General features: G+C 38.8%; 1 protein-coding gene across 1 annotated transcript; it reads left to right on the top strand.

Annotated features, from left to right (window-relative positions):
• Window positions 1–130: 130 nt before the first annotated feature.
• rlf (RLF zinc finger) lies at window positions 131–25,069 on the top strand. The gene is made up of 8 exons (XM_062041533.1): window positions 131–568; window positions 3,208–3,362; window positions 9,853–9,934; window positions 11,280–11,415; window positions 13,905–14,107; window positions 17,946–18,082; window positions 18,179–18,320; window positions 20,256–25,069. Exons 1-8 carry the CDS (start codon window positions 389–391, stop codon window positions 24,639–24,641), a joined length of 5,421 nt encoding a protein of 1,806 aa, XP_061897517.1. The 5' UTR covers window positions 131–388; the 3' UTR covers window positions 24,642–25,069.
• The last annotated feature ends 1,630 nt before the right edge of the window (window positions 25,070–26,699 follow it).

The following is a 26,699-nucleotide window of genomic DNA, read 5'->3' as shown; positions in this document are numbered from 1 at the left end:
AGAATGATAAATTGAATACCATAGATAACTTCTATAATGTGTCGAATTTAATTCAAACGTGTGATTAATTTGTTGTCGAATGCCATAGTCAAGCGGTCAAATGACGCAACAAATAACCGTTTACGTCTTTGTGACACTCCTACTTCAAAGAGCGTAGGATAAAATTGTTTTCGTCGTGAATAATGACATGCCCAGAGGAAACAACAGTGCTAATCCTCCAACTGTATCTACATATTAAGCATACGTTTTTTCACATTCAAACAAGTCGCTTAAAGTTATTTAATTTTGCCAGTTCCGTTAATAGCGTCGATGTGATTTCCAAATATTCCGACAACACTTGAAGGCGGCGTCAGTCTGCACTGCCTACGCGCTGTGCAGGAGAGGGAAGATGGCGGAGAGCAGTGTCGAGCCAGAGCACGAATGGGTTGAACGGGGCCTGGACACGGCCGAGGACACACTGGTTGCGATGGAAACTCTACTGGCCACACTGAAGGCCTTCGAAGACGTGCTCAGGCAACGAGAAGTATCCGTGGCGTCGTCATCCGAGTACTGCGACAACTTCTGCCAGGTAACGATCCCGTGCAGCATTGGAGCTACTATTAGCATAACTGTTAGCTCCGCTCGGCTGGGGTTGTTTTTGCCCTCTTGAGGCGGCGGCATCATTTTTCGACGGATGGGCTTCAATTGTAAAAGCGTATTTAAGCATAAATATGTATTGGAGTTTTTTTCCCCCTCCCCGGCAACCGAATGGTAAATTCTAATAGTACAGTCCCTTAAAAAACGGGTGATATTCGCCAGCTATGAAGTTCATTATTTTCACCCGAATGGTATAAAATAAAAGGGTTTGTTACTCACCAATAACAGCATTTTGTGCAGTATTTGGTAATGGTTGTTAATATCGATGGGCGCGGTGACGTTGGGGGTGTTTATCCAAACGGTTTAGCTAGCCTAATCAACATGCTAGGAAATGCATAAGCATCCTATTATTATGAGTGGATTATGTTGAACCATAACACAAACCGTTCATTGTATTGTTAATATTATGATAAACCTGATTTATGTGTGCTCCATAACTGAAGTTATCATTCCTAATTAGTCTGCTTGTAATTAGTATACCAACATGGCTCTTCTTCTTTTTTGTGAAAGTCCCCTCTTTATAAGTGTGCTGTAAATAGACTGAAGGGATTTAATCAAGGGTCTCTGTGGACAACCCAACCTGCAAAGGTGTCTGGCACTAGAGGAGGCGTTATGGGATGCTTGGTACTAATAATGAGCTCGGCGGGGGAAATGACGGTGACATACATTATAAAGTCTGTATATTTATATTAGGGCTGCAACTAACGATTCATTTGATAATCGATTAATCTGTTGATTATTACTTCGATTAATTGATTAATAATCGGATAAAAGAGACAAACTACATTTCTATCCTTTCCAGTATTTTATTGGAAAAAAACAGCATGCTGGCGCCATGTTCTTTCAACTTGCCAAATAAAACAAGGAAAATGTTACAAAAATGCACACTTTTGACACCCCTGCTATAGATAATAAAAAAATAAATCTGATAATTGTATCGATAAAAAGCAGAGCCTGACGACGCATGCGTGTTTATCACAACTCTCTCGCTCTCTCTGTCTCTGCCCCTCCCTCACGAATGCTGCTGCACGCACAATTTGTTGTGTTTTTAACCTTCTTAACCCTGAACGTACATTGAAAATACACGCAACCCTAACTCAAAATGCCGGACATTTGAGGCATTTAAGAAACACCGCCCGACAGCCCCGCAAAAGAGGACATGTCCGGTGGAACGAGGACGTATGGTCAGGACCTAGCCCGGTTTCACGTCCGGTGAAACCGATCGCTGCTAGTCCTCTTTTGCTAGCACGCTAGCAGCTAACGGGCTAGGATAGACTGACCATACGTCCTCATTTCACCGGACATGTCCTCTTTTGCGGAGCTGTCAGGGCGGAGTTTCTTAAATGCCTCAAATGTCCGGCATTTTGAGTATTGTTTACACAACGTGCAGTACGCTACTTAATATGTCCGTGTGGAAACTCGTTCAGTACACTTCCGCACCGAAAAGAAACCCCCGTACCGAAACGGGTCAATACAAATACATGTACTGTTACACCCCTATTATTTTGAGTATTGTTTTTCAGCTGTTTGTAAATGTTGCAGTTTATAAATAAAGGTTAAAAAAAAAACATAACCTCTGCGCATGCGCATAGCATAGATCCAACGAATCGATGACTAAATGAATCACCAACTATTTTTATAATCGATTAGTTGTTGCAGCCCTAATTTATATCAATATGCACTGATGATGTGGAAATTGTTAGCCGTGGAAGAAGGGTTAGTGCGTCTGCCTCACAATACGAAGGTCCTGGGTTCGATCCTGCGCTCGGGATCTTTCTGTGTGGAGTTTGCATGTTCTCCCCGTACCTCCGGGTACTCCGGCTTCCTCCCACCTCCAAAGACATGCACCTGGGGATAGTTTGATTGGCAACACTAAATTGGTCCTAGTGTGTGAATGTGAGTGTGAATGTTGTCGGTCTATCTGTGTTGGCCCTGCGATGAGGTGGCGACTTGTCCAGGGTGTACCCCGCCTTCCGCCCGAATGCAGCTGAGATAGGCTCCAGCACCCCCCGCCACCCCGAAAGGGACAAGCGGTAGAAAATGGATGCATGGATGAATGTATGCATTAAATGTGTCCCTACTTAGTTAGTCATGTTCATAACAATCCTTCGACCTGTCAAGTAGTCCCTCCAGGCCCAATCAGTAGCACCCCCAAACCAGATGGTGTCAGGTGGGATCACTCAGGTGAAGCCCTCCCCGCCCGTCCATCCCCCAAGTGGAAAGGCCTTGTTCGTCCCACCTGATCCTAATTTTAAAGACAGTAAGCTCTACTCAGTGGCCTAGAGGTTAGAGTGTCCTCCCTGAGATCGGTAGGTTGTGAGTTCAAACCCCGGCCGAGTCCTACCAAAGACTATAAAAATGGGACCCATTATCTCCATGCCTGGCACTCAGCATCAAGGGTTGGAATTGGGGGTTAAATCACCAAAAATGATTCCCGGGGGAATCATTTTCACCTCCCAGGGGGTGAACAGAGGGATGGGTCAAATGCAGAGGACAAATTTCACCACACCTCGTGTGTGTGTGACAATCATTGGTACTTTAACTTAACTCTGATCTTGTGTGTGTTTCCAGGCACTGATGCATTATGCTGGCACCAGGAACTCCATAGACCATGGACTTCCTCTTCTGGAAGTCTACTGCCTTTCGATAAACTGCTTTGCGGCGGCCCGCTCTCACCTCACGGTGGAGTCGGACAAAGTGACACTTGTTTTGAAGCGACTAGCACTGTGAGTACAAGTGTTTGATTGGGGACATGTTTACTTTCTTGCTGAGGTCGTATTCGGGCATATCATCCAGTCCCACCAGAATTTTGCGGGCTTAGTTTGTGATCGTGGCACCCTAAAAATGCCTGAGTTTGCGGCAGGTTTTTCAGAAAGTTGTGGCAACTTTTGTTTTGAGGCATTTTTTCTTCTAATAATATTGAATGAACTTGTGATTTAATGACTTTATCAATGTTTAGGCGTTCCTTGTAAATAAAAAAGCATGTGATTGCAACAAAAATAATAAAAAACACCATATTTATGTTTTACTCATTTTGATACTGCACAGGCGTAAAGGGGAACTGCACTTTTTTGGAATTTTGCCTATCGTTCACCATCATTATGAGAGACAAGAACACACATCTTTTTTTTAGGATTTTAAAGATGATCAATCAATCAAAGTTTATTTATATAGCCCTAAATCACAAGTGTCTCAAAGGGCTGCACAAGCCACAACGACATCCTCAACTCAGATCCCACATCAGGGCAAGGCAAAACTCAACCCAATGGGCTACAATGAGAAATCTTGGAGGGGACCACATATGTGGGGACCTAGAAGATAGCTTATTTCTTGCTGTAGTTAGCTTTTATGGCTAATACCATAGCATGGCGATGTATTACTACGCTAGAAAAATAGTTCTTGAGTGTTCGCTCTTACAGTAACAATGTCGCTACAGTTTGGTTATTATACGGGTTATGGAACGTAAATGAAGTATTGTTGACGGTTTTTGAATGCATTTTTAAGTAATTTAGAGGTAGAATACTCCCATTAGTCGCATTGCTAGCCTTAGAACGAGCCGATTTTCACATGTTAGAAAGCGGGGAAAGAACTACTTTTGTCTTCTTTTCTCTCATAATGATTGTGAAGGATTGGCAAAATTCCCCCAAAAAGTGCAGTTTCCCTTTAACAGGAGGGCTGGGCGATATGGCAAAAAAAAAAAAGACAATTATTTTTTTCATATCATTCGATCGTGATAAATATCAGTTTTTTTCTTTATTTGTAACATGACAGTTTTACAGCTTCTCTGCTAAAATTTACAGACTGAGTAAACAACAAACCAAATTATATGAAATAAGAAAGCACACAGTAACAAAGTACTGAGTTTCAAGCAAACTCAATACTTTAACACTGAACTTTAACACTGGATTAATTTGACTATTTTTTAATATTGTTTTTAACATGCCAGTTTTAAAGCATTGGTACTAAAACCTAAGAAACTAGGGTTTAGTTCAAAATTTTAATAACATACTGAGTAAACAACAATGCAAATTAAATAAAAGAAATACAAAACATACTGAGTTTCATGTAAAATAAAGCACACATGGGAATGGGTCAGTTATTGTTTCAACACAAGAGGCTAAACTATAGGATTAGAGGCTGTCAAGTTATCACATCCACAACTGGCAAGCATCAGCAGAGTTGAGAAGTCGGCACTGCACCGCCATATTTATATAAAAAAATGGTTTGATGCGCAGCGCATCAGAGAAGCCTCCATAAACATGAAAGAGGCGGGGGTGAGCCAAAGAGGATGCCCTGTGCTTCACCCATCAGGCACAGAGAAGAGTAAACAGCCGTAACAAAGGCACATCAAAAGATACCGGTATGGTGTATTGTCTCAAATATATACCGCTTTCTAAAATATACCAGTATAAACTATAATACCGGTATACCGCCCAGCCCTAGAAGCTTAACCAACAGGAAGCAATACATGAAGATAGGAGAACAAACTTGTACAGTGCTGGAAATATCTTGCAGCGTACCTCAAATATCAATACTAGGACCAAAATGGTTCAATCTTTATATAAACAACATTTGTAAAATTACAAAGGACTTAAAGTTAGTATTATTATTTGGTTAAAAATTCCGAAACAGAATAATTGTATTTTAAAGTGAAAGTATAGATGCCAGTATTAGTATGGCCAGTACTGCCCCCGTAACTACACAGTATTAAACTAATACCCAAACTTGTAGTATGACGCCGTACTAGTCTATGTCCCAAAAACTAATGTGATTTGATGGTTGTTTTGTCAGATCATATAGTTAACAGTAGAAGTGGGGGAAATAATACTTTTTTAGATGCATCTCAATTCGGACATTAACGATTATAGAATGGATTAGTAAACGTCGATAATCATTTTATTTATTGTAATTAAAGTCAGCGAGCCACCTCACCGAGAGATCTGACCATCTTCTTTACTTCCGGGCATTTATGGTCCAGCTATGTATACATTTTCATTAATTTAATAAATGTGGGAATTAATTTAACTTTCTTATTCCAAATTATTTTTTTTAAAATTGCAAGTGATAAACGCTTATTTAGTAAATTGAAAAATAAATGTACGACTGCATCAATATACATAAATTAAAGATGCAGCAATAATAAATTTTTAATCAAATCGTAACTCCTGAATAGTAATCGAATCGTGAGCTTCCCAAAGATTCCCACCTCAAGTTCATTTAATTTCATTTATTTATTTATTTCAGGCATTGACATAAAAAAGTACAAAGTTGACAACAAATAATAATATAAATTAATATAGTGCAAAAAGTAATGTATAGTATGTAATGCATGATTGTCCAGTTTTGCCTGAAAGGGAGTGGGAAGAAAATAACTTAAGTTAACAGCACTCATCATACAATTTACAGTTAATATATGTGATTGTATCGACTAATCTCACTAACGGATGATTGGTTTCGGAATTGGCAACAAAAAACCATGATCAAAACACAACTACATGTTACTGCACGAAAAGAGCCATTTGAGGGAAAATCAGTTCATAGTCCAGTGTCGAAACACAGTGCTCTGTTTATAAACTGTGCAAAGTGGAAATTACTTCACAGCAACACACTTAAAAAGGCATCAAGGGTGATCCTGCAGAGGGAGTAAAGCACCATATGCTCTTCATAGCTGCAGCCCTCTTTGATACTTTATTATAATAAATCGATTTTATCGATACTAAAAAAAAACATTTGGCTTTAAAGGTGCTGTTTGCAACTTGCTCACATCTTATGTATTTGTTTGACAATTGTCTATATTTTTCACAATTACAAAGTTAATGGAATGAGACATTTTTACTTGCCCAGATAAAATTATTGGTATTTACGGCAATCACTCACCCGGTCTCGTCAACACATACGCACAGGGAGCTTGTGCGGAAACACAAAAACAGTCCCAAGGGAAGCGGCGAACAATTTGCAGTCATGTTGTTATGATAGAATATACATTCATGGACATCAAACGCTAGCTATCTAAATTGCTATTATTAGCTAACAACACCGCAAAGTTAATGCGCGTGCATGTATTACATGCATACATAATTACGTCATTATGTACGAGAATTCGTAAGAGGACGGGATATACTGTGTAAATTATTTTGGAAAGTTGGCGCCCTCTCGGCATCTGTGTAAATGTTGCAAACATCCCCTTTAAGAATGGCAGACTTTATATAAGTTATTTAGAACTTTCAAATAAATTAAGGCGTTAAACGTTATGCAAATCAGTCGCCAGTTTGTCACGTCATTGCCACGCCCCTTAAAAATAAGAATGGCGGATACCGGAAGAGAAGCATGCAAATGAGAAAGGAACAAGCCACTGTTGCAGCCCAGTGTGTGGAAACACTGAGGCTTTTACAAAGACAGAGATGTTCTTAATAAGTCGCTCACTTGAAATTGTAAGTTTAAATGATTAAAATGAGCTAAAATACTAACTAAAATACAGGTTACATGCTCGTCTTGGCTGCTGATGTACACACACAGTGAGTATGTGCAGTGATGGCCTTAAAAACATGTTTTTTTGAAAATTGATTCTTAAAAGATAATTGTTTATATTTTTTTATACATTTTTGACAATTATGAATCGATTTATAATCAGAATAAATAAAAAATCACGATTTGGATGTGAATGTGATTTTTAGTTTGGTAAGGCCTGGGCGATATGGCCTAAAAAATAAAATCGGATTATTTCTTTTTATCAAAAAATTTGATTCACGCTTTTTTTCTCTACTTTTTAAAGAACCCATTGAATACTAATGATGGAGATAATTCAAAACAAGTTTCTTCTATTTGATCAAAAACTAGTCATTTGAAATGGCTAAGATGCCATCTTTTTATCTTACTCTTAGCAAAGTTCTAATTTGAATAATGTTATTCTTTTCAGACCAGATATAAATTGTGCTTTTTATGGAATAATTTCCAAATAACTAAATTAAGAGCTTCCTCTTGGAAGCAATACTTCTTCAATGAATAAAATACTTTTAACAAAAATGTAACACATTGAGATTAATAGTGAAACCTTAAAACCTCTGACTTGAATGAAATACTTCTGTGAATAAAATGTAGTATTATGCATTGTATAATAATGGATAATGGATAACCAAGTAAAACATTGAGAAGACTATAGTTTCAGTAAGTCAAGTAGATAAACACAGGCTTTTTCTTTCACTCATATCTTGGCGGTAGAAAATTACTTTTAAAAAGTAATTATAGTTGTACTTTATAAAAAAAGTAATTGATTTACTAAAGGAATTACTATTTCATAAATGTAATTTATACCAGGGACAATGATTAATGCGTAACTTAAAAAAAATAAATATATATATATATATATATATATATATATATATATATATATATATATATATATATATATATATATATATATATATATATATATATATATATACATACATACATACATACATACATACATACATCTAGAGATTATGCAGTGAGAGACGTTTCATATTCGAGCATAGTGGGCATGTGTGCCTTCTAAAAGGAGGTGCCTGTTCCCAAGTGACTTTTGGCACTTGGGAACAGCAGCATTAGTAGCTCAGTAGTGATTTGCGATACCACTGATTGTCTTTCTGATCCGAAACCAAATACAATTTAGGCTGGTATCAGCGATACTGATCCAATACCAATACTTGGTGCAAATATGCCTTATGTGTCTGCTACAATCTTAAAATAAAATAGAAATTAGATGGATGGATATCTATATAAAAAAAAAATTTAAAAACCCAGTAAAAATGTAAGAAGAAGAAAAAGGAAGCATTGTAATGTAATGAAAAAAAAGCTGACATTTTTAAACTAATAAAAATAATACACTTAGTCACCTATAACACATCTGTTTTTAGCATTTTTTTAAAATAAAAAATATCAAAATGCACCCCCTCATTTTTACATTAGTAAAAATGTAGGGGAAAATTGTTCTAATAATTGAAATACAGAGTGCCCAAAAATATATAAAGCTGACAAAATATCTGTTAAATAAAATTTAAATTAAAAAACATCAATATGGCCCCCGCATACTTTGACTTTTCAGTATGCGACACTTGGTTGGATAACCCTGTACCGAAGTATCAAAAGTATCGATATTTTGATTTGATGATTGATATTAGATCATAAAGATCTGTTATCGGCAGTTTCAAAATTTTAGTACCTTCGCAAGGTTTACGTGCACCTCCTGAAAATCCTAGGTTTGCATCGCTGGCGACGCCAAACTCAGAGCTTTGATTGGTCAGTTTTTGCCAAAGAGGGTACCTGAACACAGGCGAGCAGACTTTGTGGTTTGAATGTACAAATTACTTTAAAAAAAAAAAAAACAGTGTACACATTTGCATGAAAACTGATATTGTGTACTTAATATCTCGGTGCGCTCTAAAAAGTAATTACTGAATGTGTAGTTTTTCAACCCTTTTGTGTTGCGTCCAGAAGTCACAAAGTACGGCATTGTTTTTAACTTTTATTGCCAATCTTCTGCTAACAGGTTCAATTCCTACACATTCTTTCTCTCAGTCAATCATCTTTCAGGCACGGTATATTTACAAACGTTGATAAACTTTGAACATGACCATACTAATTAACACCAGTATGTTGTTTACTTACAATAGTTATTTAATAGTTTTATTTACATTTACATGATAGCTACCTCGTGTCCCGAACAGCCAAATAGCGTTACAAATAATAATAATAATAATAGCGTCCTCGGCCACGACTTGTTCAGAAGTTGCAGTCCCATCTTCACAAAGGTATTTTCCTCTGGTTTATAAGTAAAATATATATTAAGAGAAAACTGATTATTCTAAATGATTAGTTCCAGTGTAGACAAAGATGTTGATGTAGTGGTTGTCGTCTATCTTCACTCTTCACAAGAAGGAAACAGTATCTAGTCAACGACCCAGCGTAGGAAGGGATATACTGTACTCAAATCAAAACACATCCAAAGTCCAATCAAACTTCACTTATAAAAAATTGAAAACTGTACTCCAGTTTTCTATGACACCATAAAGGCGAAGTAAACCACTGCTGGATCCTCATTGGATCACTGATATATTGGCAGCTGTATTGGAAAAAAAAAAAGTTAATATTTGGAAGGCCCTGTTGTTGTTGATCAAGCATATGTTACGAGTCCTCATTATGATGTTTTACCTAAGTGTTTTCTTGTTTTTCACGCAGGAGCTGCTTTGAGTTATTTCTGTCAGTTCCAGATAATGAAATCCCGTGTGAAGCCTGGATGCAGTTCCACCAGTCGGTTCAGGTAAGAAGACGCAATTTTATTCCCAGGAGTTAGCCTGTTATTTGAAGATTCTAGGGCAGGGGTGTCCAAATTTTTCCTACAAAGGGCCACATACAGAAAAAGGAAAATATGCTTGGGGCCACTTTGATACTATTCAGTTTTCATAATTTTATAACATTTTCTATTAAAAACACTAAAAATACTTCCCCAAAATAGTGTGGACTGGGGCTAGAATTTGGAAGAACTTTGTTAATTAAACAGGTATTTTCAAAATAAATTACATTTTTAAAAGAGATGTCATATTTTTCCAAAATATAATGCACTGATGGAATGACCAAAGTTTTAGATTTTTGAATAAAGTTCCTTTTGGCTTAGATGTCGTGCTTCTGGGGGATGACCAGGTTGTGATGCAGTAATGTGTGTAAAAGTATCAATGAGTGTAGAAACATTTTAGGAAAATGTACTGTCATATGTGCTCTGGTCTAAAATTATGTGGATTACATTTGATTTCGTTTACAGGAAGTTTGATGCATTTTTTTAAAAAATATGAGTGTAATGTGACACTGAGGTATTTGAACTCTACGATGTAAAGTTCAACATCCTCCAGAGACGCAATGGACCACTGTAGTTTTCTTATGAACATTATAGAGACAGTTTCTTATTATTCATAGTAGACAGGATTTAAGGAGCACATGCTCTATATTAGTTAAGCCAAATATAAGCTGAATGATGCTTACTGTATGCTTATACAAAGCAGGAATAAAAATAATCCCATCATCAGCATACATTTGAAAGTTCTCATTTTAAGACCCCTGCTGGATGTTTTACGCCACCAACACGTCTTTTCTTGTACAAGTAAAAGGTTTGTCGCAAAGTTGAAGTGAGTCAGTTTAGACCAAGGTTGCCCAAACTCTGTGCCTTCAAGGGCCAAAGGGAAAATGTACCATACAACGATTTTGAGCATACAGCATTACACTGCAGTAACCACAATACCTTTTATTAGGTTTAAGGTGTTTAATATCAAGGAGGCTGTTATTTATATTTATATTTACACCACTAAAGATAATACTTGCACTTTTTTATAATAAATATTTGGTGTCACGATTATTATACTCTACATATACACAATCTCTATCATTTAAATTGACCTAAAACAGTAGAACTTCAAACCAAGTGCAATAAAAAATAATTTACCCTTCAGAAAAAGCAAAAACTAAAAGGATAACTCGTCAGTATATATTTGAGGTGTGGTGTCAAATGTGTATGGCACACACGGTCAAATTGATTGACACCTTGAGTGCTCTCAAACTTCACTCAATGTAAATTGTGGGTTAAAAAGTCATCTCTCCAATTTGTTTCCTTTCAGATTGCGCATGATATGTTAATAAAGTACGGGAGCACGGACCTCCAGGCTTTGCTCCAGATCACCGGGGAGGGGGGTGCGTGGAGCAATGCCGTCCTCTCCGCCCTCCTCAACGGCCAACCTACTATACAACAAGAAGGTACGTTTTTCTCACCAAAGCATTGATCAAAACTAGTTCTGTTAGGCGATTTAATTGAATCATGATTTGTAATTAATTAATCTTAATTAATCTTCTTTTTTAAAGATGTTGAGAAAAGCTCTCAACTTTTTATGATATTTTAATAAATCTTGTATGTATTTTTTATTATTTTTAAACAGAGTTGAAATGATGCTACCAATACTGGTATACCCTCTATAAAGGCTTAGTGGCCACATGCGTGGACAGCACCTTTTAGCTCTTATTTCCAAAATTGTGTACACTACTGAATTGGGGTCTTATGGCCGCTTATGTGGACACTTATACTGCCATCTGGTGGTGTCAGAAGAGTATAAGATACAATGGAATTTGGAGAAAAAAGTGTAAAAATAAGAATTAGCATGTCACTAAACATGAAGTACACGTTTGTTACTTATGGACTAAGTACATCATATCAAAAGATGATTCTTAGTTTTTATTCTAATTAGGGTCCAATAAGCCCAAATAGCAAAGAGAAATAAAAAAAAAGAAGCATGTAAACAGCTTGGGCCTTAAGAGAGGGAACAGATTAATTAGTAGCACAAGCGATTCAAGCATTTTCCTCCCTGCAAGTGTGCTCCGATTTTTGTATACAATGTACACATACATCATCTTACATGCCATATATCGCTATACTGAAGTGCAGATGATTTCGAATAATATAAAGTCAGATTATTGTGGGTCAAAACACACCTTGAAGTAAAGTAATTTCTCCCAAGCGTGTCTAATAAATGGGATGCATGTTACTCCAAAAAGGAAAAAAAAACTTTTGTCTTCTGTATGCTAAATGATAAATAAATAATGATAAATGGGTTATACTTGTATAGCGCTTTTCTACCTTCAAGGTACTCAAAGCGCTTTGACAGTATTTCCACATTCACCCATTCACACACTGATGGCGGGAGCTGACATGCAAGGCGCTAACCAGCAGCCATCAGGAGCAAGGGTGAAGTGTCTTGTCCAAGGACACCACGGACGTGACTAGGATGGTAGAAGGTGGGGATTGAACCCCAGCAACCATCCGATTGCTGGCCCGGCCACTCTACCAACTTCGCCACGCCGTCCCAACAAGACGACATTCAAACATCCACTTTCTACCGTTTGTCCCTTTCGGGGTTGCGAGGGTGGCTGGAGCATATCCCAACTTAGTCGACGTCATCGATGACGTAGATATGTCGACGTCATGTACTGTGCGTTGTTTAATATCACGGCGAAACTCGAGAAAGAGGCTAAAAATGCTGCACATCGTGTAAGATAGCAGCAGACGGCAAGAAAACGTGCAAACGCTAAGCTAGCGTTCGTCACGTCTGTTGAAGTGAAGAATAATTGCTTAGTTCACTTCAACAGACATGTAGATTTAACAGCGTTACAGCAGAAAATAAAATAAATGAACAGGTATATTAGTAAAAGAGAGAGAGGATATTAATACAGCAAGATCTGTATGTATGTGTGCTCCGCTGCTGTCTGTCAAGTGCCAATGCCAGCAGTCACGGAGAAGGGTGGAACGATGCATAAGTCGATGCTATTGATACCAAGAGTAGTACAGTATATGAGTGATACTAGTAATTAGATCGATATTGTTTTTTCACAAAATCCGTTTTTGTTCATGTTTTTAAAAAAATTGTAAATAAGTCCCTAGAGACAGGAGGACTTTGATTTCATATTGGTTAAACAATTGTATGGAATAAAAGAGAATAATGAAAAAGTTAAAATATTTACTTGATATTTTTACAATGCCTTCAGTGTTTTTCTGCTGATTAGAATTTTGATTAAAAAGCAAAGTCTTTTACTGACCTTAAATATTTTCTAATAAAATGTATTGGTGTCAGTCCCACTACTAGTTTACTTTCAAAAGTAAGGTGATGTTATGGTCGTTTAAAAAAAATAATTTAGTCAATATCTCTCACCATAAATACATAATACAATTAGTTAATACATGTGATGGTATCAGCTAATCTCACTTTTTTTGTATCCATGAACCAAACAACATGCATTTAAAAGTTTCTCCATCCAAGAAAATTGTAGGCGTATGTTTGGGGAAATCAATTTTGAAAAACATTGTTGCATCACGACACTAAAAAACAATTTATGTAAAGAAATTAACTGTACAGGTTAATCGATTAATCGAAAAAATAATTGGTAGTCGCTATCATCACCAGCCAAGTTTTGTGACCGAGTGAGACCTCTTTTTCGCTGTGGCTACATATTTTTCTGCCGCATGGCGGTACTGTTGTTGCTCTCAATCAAGTACAAGAAGAGAGGTAACTCGCTATACAGAGACATTAATGTTGGAGATTAAAAATGAGAATAATGCTAAATGTGACTTTAATAAATTAATGGTAATATAACGCAATAATTTGACACTCCTAATCAAAACTACACCAAGTAACATTTTAGCATTACGTTTTCCCATCTGTTGTAGTTTGCTCATCTTTTATTTATTTTTTCTTTAGTCGACGCTTACATCAGCTTGGAGGGCGACGGCTTCATGGAGATGCGAGTGAAGCACCTGGAGAAGATGGGCGAAGTGGCCAAGGCGTTGGTGCTAGCCAAAGCGTGCACTGAATGCAGCACCGTCTCCAACCATGCTACCTTTCGTCAAACATACGTCGCTCTGCTTTGCCAACTGCTCCCCAATGAAGAAGCCATAATGGAGGTACTTGAAGATAGAGTATTTAGTGTTTTTTCCCCTAAACAAAACAGAAAGTATACTTACTATTCACAGACCCAATGTCGTCTCCACAAAAAAAATGGAAAAATAAGGTTTGTACAGTGCCTTGCAAAGGTATTTGCACCGCCTTTGTGTTGTTTTGCTGCCTCACAACCTGAAATTTCCTCCACCATGTTTCACTGAGGGGAAGGTTTTCTTGTTTTCAGCATAATTACAATTACTTTTGAAGGTGATTGGTCACATCATACATTTTGATGGCTTTTATAGCACATACCAATTTACAGTAGGGGTGCAACTACAAACCCCGTTTCCATATGAGTTGGGAAATTGTGTTAGATGTAAATATAAACGGAATACAATGATTTGCAAATCCTTTTCAACCCATATTCAGTTGAATATGCTACAAAGACAAGATATTTGATGTTCAAACTGATAAACTTTTTTTTTTTTTGCAAATAATAATTAACTTAGAATTTCATGGCTGCAACACGTGCCAAAGTAGTTGGGAAAAGGCATGTTCACCACTTTGTTACATGGCCTTTCCTTTTAACAACACTCAGTAAATGTTTGGGAACTGAGGAGACACATTTTTGAAGCTTCTCAGGTGGAATTCTTTCCCATTCTTGCTTGATGTACAGCTTAAGTTGTTCAACAGTCCGGGGTCTCCGTTGTGGTATTTTAGGCTTCATAATGCGCCACACATTTTCAATGGGAGACAGGTCTGGACTACAGGCAGGCCAGTCTAGTACCCGCACTCTTTTACTATGAAGCCACGTTGATGTAACACGTAGCTTGGCATTGTCTTGCTGAAATAAGCAGGGGTGTCCATGGTAACGTTGCTTGGATGGCAACATATGTTGCTCCAAAACCTGTATGTACCTTTCAGCATTAATGGCGCCTTCACAGATGTGTAAGTTACCCATGTCTTGGGCACTAATACATCTCCATACCATCACAGATGCTGGCTTTTACACTTTGCGTCTATAACAATCCGGATGGTTCTTTTCCTCTTTGGTCCGGAGGACACGACGTCCACAGTTTACAAAAACAATTCGAAATGTGGACTCGTCAGACCACGGAACACTTTTCCACTTTGTATCAGTCCATCTTAGATGAGCTCAGGCCCAGCGAAGCCGACGGCGTTTCTGGGTGTTGTTGATAAACGGCGTTCGCCTTGCATAGGAGAGTTTTAACGTGCACTTAAAGATGTAGCAACCAACTGTAGTTACTGACAGTGGGTTTCTGAAGTGTTCCTGAGCCCATGTGGTGATATCCTTTACACACAGATGTCGCTTGTTGATGCAGTACAGCCTGAGGGATGGAAGGTCACGGGCTTAGCTGCTTACGTGCAGTGATTTCTCCAGATTCTCTGAACCCTTTGATGATATTATGAAGCGTAGATGGTGAAATCCCTAAATTCCTTGCAATAGCTGGTTGAGAAAGGTTTTTCTTAAACTGTTCAACAATTTGCTCAGGCATTTGTTGAAAAAGTGGTGACCCTCGCCCCATCCTTGTTTGTGAATGACTGAGCATTTCATGGAATCTACTTTTATACCCAATCATGGCACCCACCTGTTCCCAATTTGCCTGTTCACCTTTGGGATGTTCCAAATAAGAGTTTGATGAGCATTCCTCAACTTTATCAGTATTTATTGCCACCTTTCCCAACTTCTTTGTCACGTGTTGCTGGCATCAAATTCTAAAGTTAATGATTACTTGCAAAAAAAAAATGTTTATCAGTTTGAACATCAAATATGTTGTCCTTGTAGTGCATTCAACTGAATATGAGTTGAAAATGATTTGTAAATCATTGTATTCCGTTTATATTTACATCTAACACAATTTCCCAATTCATATGGAAACAGGGTTTGTATTTGTCAACAATAAAATTTGTCGCCAACAAATTAACATCATAACTATGCTGTCATCAGTCATGTTTTTCCGGAGGACGTGAGTCCGCACCGCCACTCGCTTCAACATTGCGGGTGAAAACATGTAAAGTGTGAGAATATTTCCTTCTATTCTTGTTAAAAATTGTAATAACTTACTCATTTTGCAAAACACATGATTTTAAGACACTATATCTGTGATTCGGAAACCTTAAAAGCGGAGGAATGTCGGACATCTGTAGGATGTGATCTCAACTCGATAAGACTGTTTAGCTTGTACCTTGCCAGCTATCTAACAAGTGTGAGATGAAATTGTGTCAAAAACAGATTTAACTATCATTTTAGCCGAAGTCCGCCAGCTAAATTTTGTCTAAATCAGTTCAAGTACTTTTGAAAGCAGCATTAAATCTTGGTATAGTCCCGTTTAAATGAAGTTTGCCTTATAATCGTCGTAAAGAAAAGTGGGGTGGAACCAAGCGTCTTTTCATGTCGTTCAAGCCATACCAGGTTTTAATTGGCTGTCAACTTGGCGGAATATGCCTTCTACTATCCAGGTGAAAGGCATGATTTATGATCTACAATAAACTTCCACAAGCAAGGAAGCAGCTTACCTCTTGATGTCAGTATAGGCAAACAAGCTTGTGATCACGGCGCCGCTATAAATAGTTTGTCTGCGTTGGCACTTATAACAATATCACTAATACTTTTAATATTCAAGTCACAAAATGTAAATGGCGTATTGTTGGCGCTTTTTGAATGGTTATTGATTGGGTTTTATGGGTGTAATAAAGGACCTCCCATTGGCTCCGTTGTAAGCAGACTTTTATTTACAAGTTAAAATGTTTTTTTTTTTAAATACATCCTGCGTCATGTCTTTAATTATGATTGTGAACGATCGGCAAAATTCCAAAAAAAAGTGAATTTCCTTATCAAGCTGAAATAAATGTAGCCGTGAAAGATTAACAATATGGTTGCTTGAATCAATTTAAGAATGTCCCAGACTGCCTACACCCTCTTATCAAAATTGCTTAATGGATAGCGGGAATCTAGCGTGAAACACTTAACACGAATCACCCGCATTATGGAACAAGGATAAAATCATAAAATAAATGTGAAAATACAATAAATCTATGTGTATACGTTTGACCTGTGCATCTCATTACACAAAACTGTGGTGCATTCAAGGACCCTCAATTAAAGTTAGAAACAGAGGTGTTGCTAGTTTTTAAAGACTGGATTGCTTGATCCCCAGAAAATGCACAATAATAAATATTATAGTAATGTTTTCTTACATTCATATTATCCACCAATAACCCTACGTGAATCAGATAATATAAATTTTACACTCTGAATTAAAGGAAAATTTGACAGATTTATAATCCTAATAATGGATAATGATGGGTTGTATGATTATTTAACTTCATAGTCCAGTGATTCTCAAGCTGTTACGCGGGCTCCATGTAGTGGTACATCAAAGAATAACTTAAATATTCAAACGCAGTGTTACTGTTTAAACTGTGTGTTATGTTATAATAGCAAAAAATATGAAATATACTTGTTAAATAAAACCGCTGTTTTTTTTTTTTTAATGAATACTTAGGCCTACTGCGCTACTGAGTTTTAATGTTGGTCAATATGGTGGTACTTGTAGAGCTATGTGTTTTCTGAGGGGGTACTCTGTCAAAATGTTTGAGAACCACTGTCATAGTCAATTTATTTTTTTATTTTATTTTATTGTTTTTTGTTTTGTTTTGTTTTTTTAAGTATTAGCTACATAAAGGGTACATACTGGGAACTTGACATGCATTTGAAGCATTTGGCTGAGTACTCCTATATTTAATTTTTATGTCATTGTAAAGTGAACCGTGTCTTTGCAATTGTATGGCAGTTGTGTTGTTAATGTTGAAACATAGCACATTTCATCCTTCTAAAAGATATCCCGGCTGAACTGCAAGGACGCTGTTGAGATTACAACAAACTTGGAGACAGAGGGAGAGGAGAACACTGCTTTTATCTTGTGCACGACCTTCCTGACGCAGCAGCTACAGCAGCCCAGCCTCGACCAATCCTGGTGAGTCAGTACGGGCCTTTATGTTTGGACCAAACAATGCGTGTGATGACTTCCGATAAGCCATCATTGAAATGTGTTTATTGATTCCATCCAAAGGGAGCTGACTCTTCTGTGGAGTAAACTGCAGAGAAAGATTGACTCTTCGCTTGTGTCTCTTCTTGAACGATGCCTTCAACTTGGTGGCGTTGCCAAAACTGTGCAACATTTGCTTTACCTTGTTCGTGTTATTCAGACAGAGGTAAGATATGTGCTGAAGATGATAGAAATCCTCCCAAGTTTTAGAAGTGTTAGACAATTGCAGTGATGTTTTTGTTAAAAATCAGTTTCTAGTAGGGATGCAACCATTTGTTGACCATGTTTTCAAAAGTTGTTAATCAAATTTGTCGCAGACAAATTAATTTGCTGATTGTAGTCGATGTCGTCCTCACAGCGAGAATGAACTAAACTTGTCAAAGACAAAAATAATTTGCTCAATTTGCAAAGTGGATCTTGTTTTTCGTGGCAGTACATCTGTGATACAGGAGCATTTAAAGCAGAGGCATGTCGGATATCTTTCTGGATGCGATCTCCGACTTTCCTCTGTAATATAGTTGGCTTATTAGCTAGCTAGCTACACAGAGATAAAGTTGTGTAAAAAATAGCTTTAACTATCATTTTAGTCGAAGTTCACCAGTGAGTGTAACTTTGTCCATATACCTGTGAGCTTCTGTCTGAACACATAATCATTACAAAATATATTTTCTTTTTAAGGAAGCTTTGGTGTTCGTTTTGTTGTTATTGCTACTATATTGACTGGCCTTTGTTTACATTAAACAATTGTTTTTTGTTTTTTTATCAGCACTTTCCTGTCTTTGCTTTTAAACAGACAAACAGTTGTTTTTAACAACCTAATAAGCAGCAGAGTTATAGTATAAATATATATTTTAAGAATTAAGTAGTCCTTTTTATTTCTTGTTAATATACTCAGTGGCCTAGTGGTTAGAGTGTCCGCCCTGAGATCCATAGGTTGTGAGTTCAAAACCCCGGCCGAGTCATACCAAAGACTATAAAAATGGGACCCATTACCTCCCTGATTGGCACTCAGCATCAAGGGTTGGAATTGGGGGTTAAATCACCAAAAATTATTCCCGGGCGCCGCCACCGCTGCTGCTAACTGCTCCTCTCACCTCCCAGGGGGTAATCAAGGGTGATGGGTCAAATGCAGAGAATAATTTCGCCACACCTCGTGTGTGTGTGTGTGTGACAATCATTGGTACTTTAACTTTTAGTTAGCGACATGCCTTAAAAAAATCTTCAGGCTGTATTTAAAACCTGACGGCTAAATTAGAACCACTGAATACACTTCATGATCCGATTAGTCGATTAATTTTTTAAGATAGTCAAAGACTAGACGACTATCAAAGTAGTTGCTTGTTGCAGCCCTTGTAACTAAATAGCAAAATAATCCTTGTCGTCGGCAGATTCGGCAATTGCTGTTTCAACTCAGTGCAGCTGCTTGGCGCATACATCATTACATGTACACAGTATCATGCCATGCTAGTTTAGACACTGTCAAAAATTAGCCAGTAACCACAAATTTCATTTCAACAATTTAAAGATTTAATTGAGCCCACATTTCCACTGCTCAATGCTGTTTATTCGTGTCGATTGTATTTTAACATGGATGGAACATTTAGGGGATGTGCTCCAATAAAATAAAAATAAACAAAATGCCGTGGCGGTGTTGAAAAATAATTTAAAAGGCTGTCACTATTATGGTATGCTCAAGATGGCATTTGTGGAAAAGTTTAATTTTGTTTGTTAATGTCAGATACATAACCACTGCGTTTTAAGAAAAAATTTATTTTTTGATTTTCCCCAGGGACCGTCTCAAATCATGGTCCAAGGGAACTACTTTGAAAACCGACCAATATCACTGCAATTGGTCAATGATTTACGGATTTACAGTTGATTAGTCTTGTCCGTAAAATTGCAAAGCTGATTTTACTTGATGTTTGTCTTGCTCAAATATTGTCCTGTCAGTCTAACTGCAACTTTCGTGGTAATTCGGCTGAACACCCTAAAGTTAAAATGAATGTTTTGTAGAGTGCAATGAGTTGAGTGAGAAATTTCAAGTCAATGTGACCTAAAGGGTTTACTAACCATTTGGTGCATTTGCTTGCATTTGTTTCAGGCAAAAGAAATGGGGGCCGCTGCCTCAGTCGAGCTCAGTGTCAAAGCCCTCCGACTTCCAAAGCAAGATGACGTGGAAGCAAGAGTTAGCATCTGTAAAGTGATGTCGGGCCTCCTGCTCAACGATCTTGAAGTGTTGCGTGCCTGCCAACTCACAGAGTTCCTTCTCGGCCCTAGCCAGCAGGTCTTGAGCTGCCTCCAGGAGCTGTACATGCGCCCGGATCAGAAGTACGATCAGGAGAACGGTGTAATTCCCAACTCAGTGCGCTGTGAACTGCTTCTTGCACTGAAGGCACACTGGCCCTTTGACCCTGAGTTCTGGGACTGGAAAACCATAAAGTATCATTGTATCTCCCTTCTTGGATTGAAGACAGAGTCCGAAGATGAGGGCGAGTCATTGTACAATCGAGAACATGAGAAACTGTTAGATAATATTGGGCACAAAAACATTTTAAATGGAGGTGTTAAAAAAGAATTTTCTTACATAGTTTCAGATGGAGAAGGCAATAGGAGAATCAAACTCTGTTGTCGAATTTGTAACCGTTCATTCACTGACACTCGGATTATGCACCACTCTAAAAGACACGCAATGGATGACAAACACCCCTGCCCCGTTTGCTTGCAGCAGTACAGTAGCAGAAAGGAGCTCATTCCACACATGAAAAAGCATGTTCAAAAACAGACGGTCCTTCCCAAAAACAACACAATAAAGAAGGACTTGCTGCAGCTGCAGACTGAGGACGACATGGAACCGGGTGAGATCACCATCGATCCATCTTTGGTTTTGTGTTACAAATCCACGCACGATTCCAACATGTTGCAGCACGTTGTGCAAGAGGCCCAAACTGTCAATGACACACTCGTTGATGACGACGAGGTCATCACGTTTGATTACATCACTCAGCACTACACTCTGCAGAATCGAGACGAGTACTTTTGTCCCGGAACCGGGTGCACTAAGGTTTTTAAACATTCCAAGTACTTATACGTTCACCTAAAGTCCGACCACAAAAGTGACGAAAATGTGACATATTATTATCAGATGAGAGAGAAGCGGGTGAAGTGTGTCTTCTGTCGTCGCCATTTTGTCTCCGCGTATCATCAACGCAATCATCGAAAGATTCACTTTGGTTCGCACCCTTATATGTGTGCGGTGGTGGATTGTGCAGCCCGATTTGCATCTTCCAATGAACTTTTGATGCACAAACCGGTCCACGGCTATCAGATCAACTTCCAGTGTCAGCTCACAGGCTGCTACTTAGCTTACTCTGACCTGGGGCAACTTTATCACCACGAGGCGCAGCATTTCAGGGATGCTGCCTTCACATGCCCCAGCATCAAATGTAAAAAATTCTACTTTTCCAAAAGGGAATTCATTGAGCATTTATCCACACATGGCATTACATTTTCCGAACAGGACTTTGAGGCTCAGAGGAAAGCAAAACAGATCGTTTTTGAGGCTGATTTAGAAAAAGCAGCTTCCGGTGTTAAGCCAGTTGATACAAAAGGGAGCGTTAATGGGCATACTTTAAAAACATCTTTGGGTAGTTGCGCTACTTCTTATCTATCATCTGACAACACAGAGCCCAAAGCGGTAGTCACTCTGGTAGCAATGTGTTTTGATGGAAGCAAGTTCACCTGCGGATTTGAAAAGTGTGGTATGACTTTCTCCCGAGCTCGAGATGTCCAAAGGCATCTCAAACACGCCCACCCGGATCATCTTAAATTGGAGAACAAGGAGCACAAACATGAGAAGGATCAAGACTCAAAGTCCAAAAAGATCAAGATAGAAAAGGAGTCGGACATTGAGGAAGATGAATACCAACTCTCAGCTACATGCTCACCTATGGAAGATGGCAAAGGATGGACTGCTGCCCCAAAATACAGAACATGCCTGGCTAAAGATGATCTTTTTGAAGACATTCTCATCAGGCTCTATAGGCTGGATCTTAACTCGCTAACCACGCCAAGTCTACCACATTCGTCCATCTATGGAGCAGATGCATCCCTTCACCGGTCTGTTGTAGAAAACCAACCAGTGGTTTTGCTTTCTAAAGCAGCCAAAGAAAATGCAACCAGCTTAGCGGAACATAACGCACTTCGCAAAGTGGAAAGTGTCGTCGTGGAAACGCTTGCCAACACTAAGCCCTACGTGTGCGAGATCGGGAAATGCGGTTTCAGGACTGGGCTGAGTTACAGCTTGCAGCGCCACTGTGTTTCTGTACATGGCCGCACGCTGGAACAGGCCAAAAAGATGAGTTGTTTAAGAAGCACAACCTTTAAGCCCTTTAAGTGTCAGCTGTGCTCCAGAGGTCACAGAGAACTACGACACTTAAAATCCCATTATATTCACGTACATAATATTAGTGCCAGTTTAGTGGACAAACAAAGGTGTGAATATGCACAATCAACAACCCCACAGAGCTGCAAGCTCAAGATAGAAGTCCCGAATTTGGAACATGAGCAAAACTTCTGTAGTCCTTCTTCATCCTTGGCTGTTAATGGCACTGCAGAAGAAAAGGGAGAAAGCGAGGATTTCACTACACCCCAGCTCAGAACAAGGCGCTTGGTAGCCAAAAGTAATCTGGATAACATACTAGATAAATTAGGCAAACCCTTTCAATGTGTGGCGAAAAACTGTGAGGCAGCTTTCTCCACGCAGGAATGCCTCGTGGATCACTTGCAGCTTGTGCACCACTACAAACGTTCTCAGCTCTTGTTGGAGCAAGAATTCGAAACGCAACAGCACGATCCTGTAGTCAAAAAGGAGAACACTAAGAAAAGCAGGCCTTACCAAAACTCGGATGAACCTAAACCTCAGTTCAAATGTCAGTTTGGCAACTGCAAGGCCTCATACCACCTCAAAAGCAGCCTGGCACGGCACATTCGCATGTCCCACTCTCAGATGGCGGGAATGATTAAATGCAAGTATGAGGGTTGCACAAAAGTATTCAGCTGCAACGATTCGCTAAAAAAACATACTTTTTATCGACACTTCCAGTACTACGACTCGCTGGTTGTAAGGCTCCAGAGCACTCACAAGAAGTCTGTTACGGGATGCCAAAAGAAGCTTATTGTCCCACCTACAAAACCTGTCAAAGAGGAACCGGGTGCACACCCAGCACTTGCAACAACAAAAAAACAACCTAAATCCAAGAAAGTGTGCAAGAAGGTTACTACGGACAAGACAAAATCTAGAACTAAAAGGGGCACTTTGAGAGGTCTTGTTTTCAAATCTCCTGAAGAAGCGCTACAGATGTGCCAAGACCGCTGTTTGCCTGTGGGGTACCCGTGCATGATTCAAAACTGTGACTCTGTCGTCATGCACGGGAGAAGCTTGTTCCGTCACTACGAAGCCATTCACCAAATATGCCGTAAAGATGCCCAAGAAAATAATTTACTTACCAACGTAGAGAATCTGGAGGAACTGATTCAAAGGAAGTCAGCCAGGCAGACGGTTGAAGAAGCGAAGAACCATAAAAGGGTTTTCAACACGGAGCCAGAGCTGGAGAAGTCAGAGGGACCGCCTGCACCTAGTAAACTGCACTCTGTCAAGGATGAGAATGTGACTAATCCTGATCCTCTGGGATTCCCTGAGGAGGTGGAGAAGCCACCACCTCTTGAGAGAAGTAGTGTCCTTGTGGGTGCGGATGACGTGTTGTACGGAGAACCGAGCACTGGCAGTCCCGCTGGGGACTCAGTCCTTGCACAACCGAGCGCTCCCAAACCAGTAGAGAAGTTAACCTTGGACAAAACCAAACTCCTCCTTCGTCCCCTTACTATTGATCTCTCACCTCCTTGCTCTGTAGTCTTTACCACCGAGGACAGCCTCCAAGCGACTTCAAGCAACAAAGAGGCTGGTAAAATTGTGGCCGACTCTCCGTTGACGGCGCCTGTCCGGGAACCTCTTAAACGCAAAAATGAGATCCCCGCACAACCATCAAGCGTAAAAGACTCTCAGCCGCCCCCCTCCCCGCCACGCTCTTTTGACATCACCTCATACAAGCCTATTGGCTTTGAGGTGTCATTCCTGCAGTTCATCCAAGAGACTGCCCCGAAAGACATAAAGCCGATGACCGTCAAACTGCGAGATACGTTCAAACACTGTTCCGTCAAAGAGAACAACCGGCTGGGAATCAAGCTTACTCGCAGCAGGCGTAGCCATTCCTCGCACAAGTCCCAGGGCACCACCGGGGACTACACATCAGTCAGAAACTTAAAGTCCATTCTGGATAAATCCCTGGCTGGGTGCGGGGATCTGGCCATTAAGCAGCTCCAGTACCTAAGACCTGTAGTGGTCTTGGGAAAGCCTGTTAGCACTGCCACCCTGCCTCACCTCTTCCCATCTGACACCAACGGCAAACTGCTTCTGGGAAGCAAAGGTTAACTGTTCACTTTGTTTTTTATTTAAATTAAGTTAAAGTCTTCCTGTCTTAATTGACACCATTTTTGTTGTTTAGGTTGCCAAATGGAAGACTTTTGCAAAATTAGCCGCACAGGAACATTTAAGCTCCAAGAATGCATATGAGTTAAGATGATTTTTTTAATAAGACTTCTCCTTATAAAGCATATTGGTTAGTGTATATATAGTAGTACGTCAACTTATGTACAGATTTGCAGATTTTTTAGAAAACGGCCTGTGTGACAACATGGACAAAAAACCCTGAAAAATCTCTGGATTAAAGATTGTTTTGGTACTTTCTCACCCAAGTTTAGATTACATCTGTGTGCCATTGCAGTGGACAGCGCTACTGTAGATGTATATCTGTGTGTAACTTTCTAATAAATGTAAAAAAAGATTCAGTGATTGTTTTTTTAATGTGTGTTTACTTTAGTACTTTAGTAAATAAACTAACAGACACGCTGATATGAAAGCTGTCAGTGAGTCTGTAGTGTGTAAATCTACTTGTTTATGAGTCCTTTAATTGTTTCACTAATTTGTTCATTATTATGAAAAATGTCACACAAAAAAAGGCAATCTTTTAAAACAACAACCTGAAATATACATTTTAAGAGACATTTTTAAAGGCCAACATGTTTATATAATTTCATAGCTTTATTTGGAAAAGAAAAAAAAACGTTTCATTAAACCAGACCTGGGCAAATTAAGGCCAGGGGGCCACATACGTTTCCATATGGCCCTCCGGACATTCCCAAATAATTTTTTTTAGATCTTTAAGATGGAAACTAGAAGCCATTATGATGTGCAGTGATGTTTTCAAATGACCGTAAGTCTTGAACTATACAAAGTATTTCAATGTTTGGAATCTGCGCTTTTGCATTATATACTAGTTACTATGGTAATCTAAGCCACAGCAGCTCAGACGAGGCACCAAGCATTGTGGGTGTGGAGCGTTTCCACAGAGTGTTTCCAGAGCGGCGAGCCTGAAATGCGGGTGTCAGGGACAGACGCGGAAGGAGATTTTTACAACAAAGTTCTAAAGCTTAGTGATATATCAGCTGTATTAGATTGTAGGTGGGTTTATTTTTTACCCTTCGCGTTCATATTTCACTGTGTTTGTTGCGTTTCGCTTGATTGTAAAATATGTCGATTGAGAGGGGGTGTGATGTTCATATGTTGTCGATATTCAGTGTTTTATTGTTCATAGTTAATATTGTTAATCCCACATTCTTTATTTTCATGTACATTCTGGGTGTTTCATTTGGTAAAAACATTTAAAATTCCATTCCGTTTCTTTTAAAGCGGTCTGTTATAACGTTTTTAGCATCCAATCAGACATTATTGGGAGGTTTTGCATTAGTGTTCCTAAAAATAGATATACCGGCCCCAAGACAATTTTATTTCTCTAAATTTGGCCCCCTGAGTCAAAATAATTGCCCAAGCCTGCATTAAACTGTATTTTCTGCATTGTCCATATTAAACTTTTTTATTTTATTTTTTTTACATACACACAATTATGCAACTGCAACACACACTTAAGACTAGTGTTGCAGAACAATTGAGTTTGTGTAGCTCAGGGGTGTCAAACTCATTTTAGATCGGGGGCCACATTGAGAAAAATCTACTCCCAAGTGGGCCGGACTGGTAAAATCACAGCACGATAACCTAAAAATAAAGACAACTTCAGATTGTTTTCTTTGTTTAAAAATAGAACAAGCACATTCTGAAAATGTACAAGTCATAATTTTCATGTACCCCGCCTTCCGCCCGAATGCAGCTGAGGTAGGCTCCAGCACCCCCCGCTACCCCAATAGGGACAAGCGGTAGAAAATGGATGGATGTTACCTTTATTTGTCGTTATTTATACTTTCTGAATAAATGATGTGATAATGTTCATCAGTCAACTCATTGGTGTCCATTTTCAATAATCTGTCAAGAGAAAAAAAAATGATATCAAAATCAAATTACAGTATGTTATTTATGTAGCTTGCTCATTTTCCTCAACCGGTGCATCATGTGGTTATTTTTTATTTTTTTACATAT

The sequence above is a fragment of the Entelurus aequoreus genome, linkage group LG03 (genome assembly GCF_033978785.1).
Source record: "Entelurus aequoreus isolate RoL-2023_Sb linkage group LG03, RoL_Eaeq_v1.1, whole genome shotgun sequence".
In the NCBI taxonomy this organism is placed as follows: Eukaryota; Metazoa; Chordata; class Actinopteri; order Syngnathiformes; family Syngnathidae; genus Entelurus; species Entelurus aequoreus.
The sequence above is the reverse complement of the archived record's forward strand: the minus strand, read 5'-3'. Positions and strand labels throughout refer to the sequence as shown.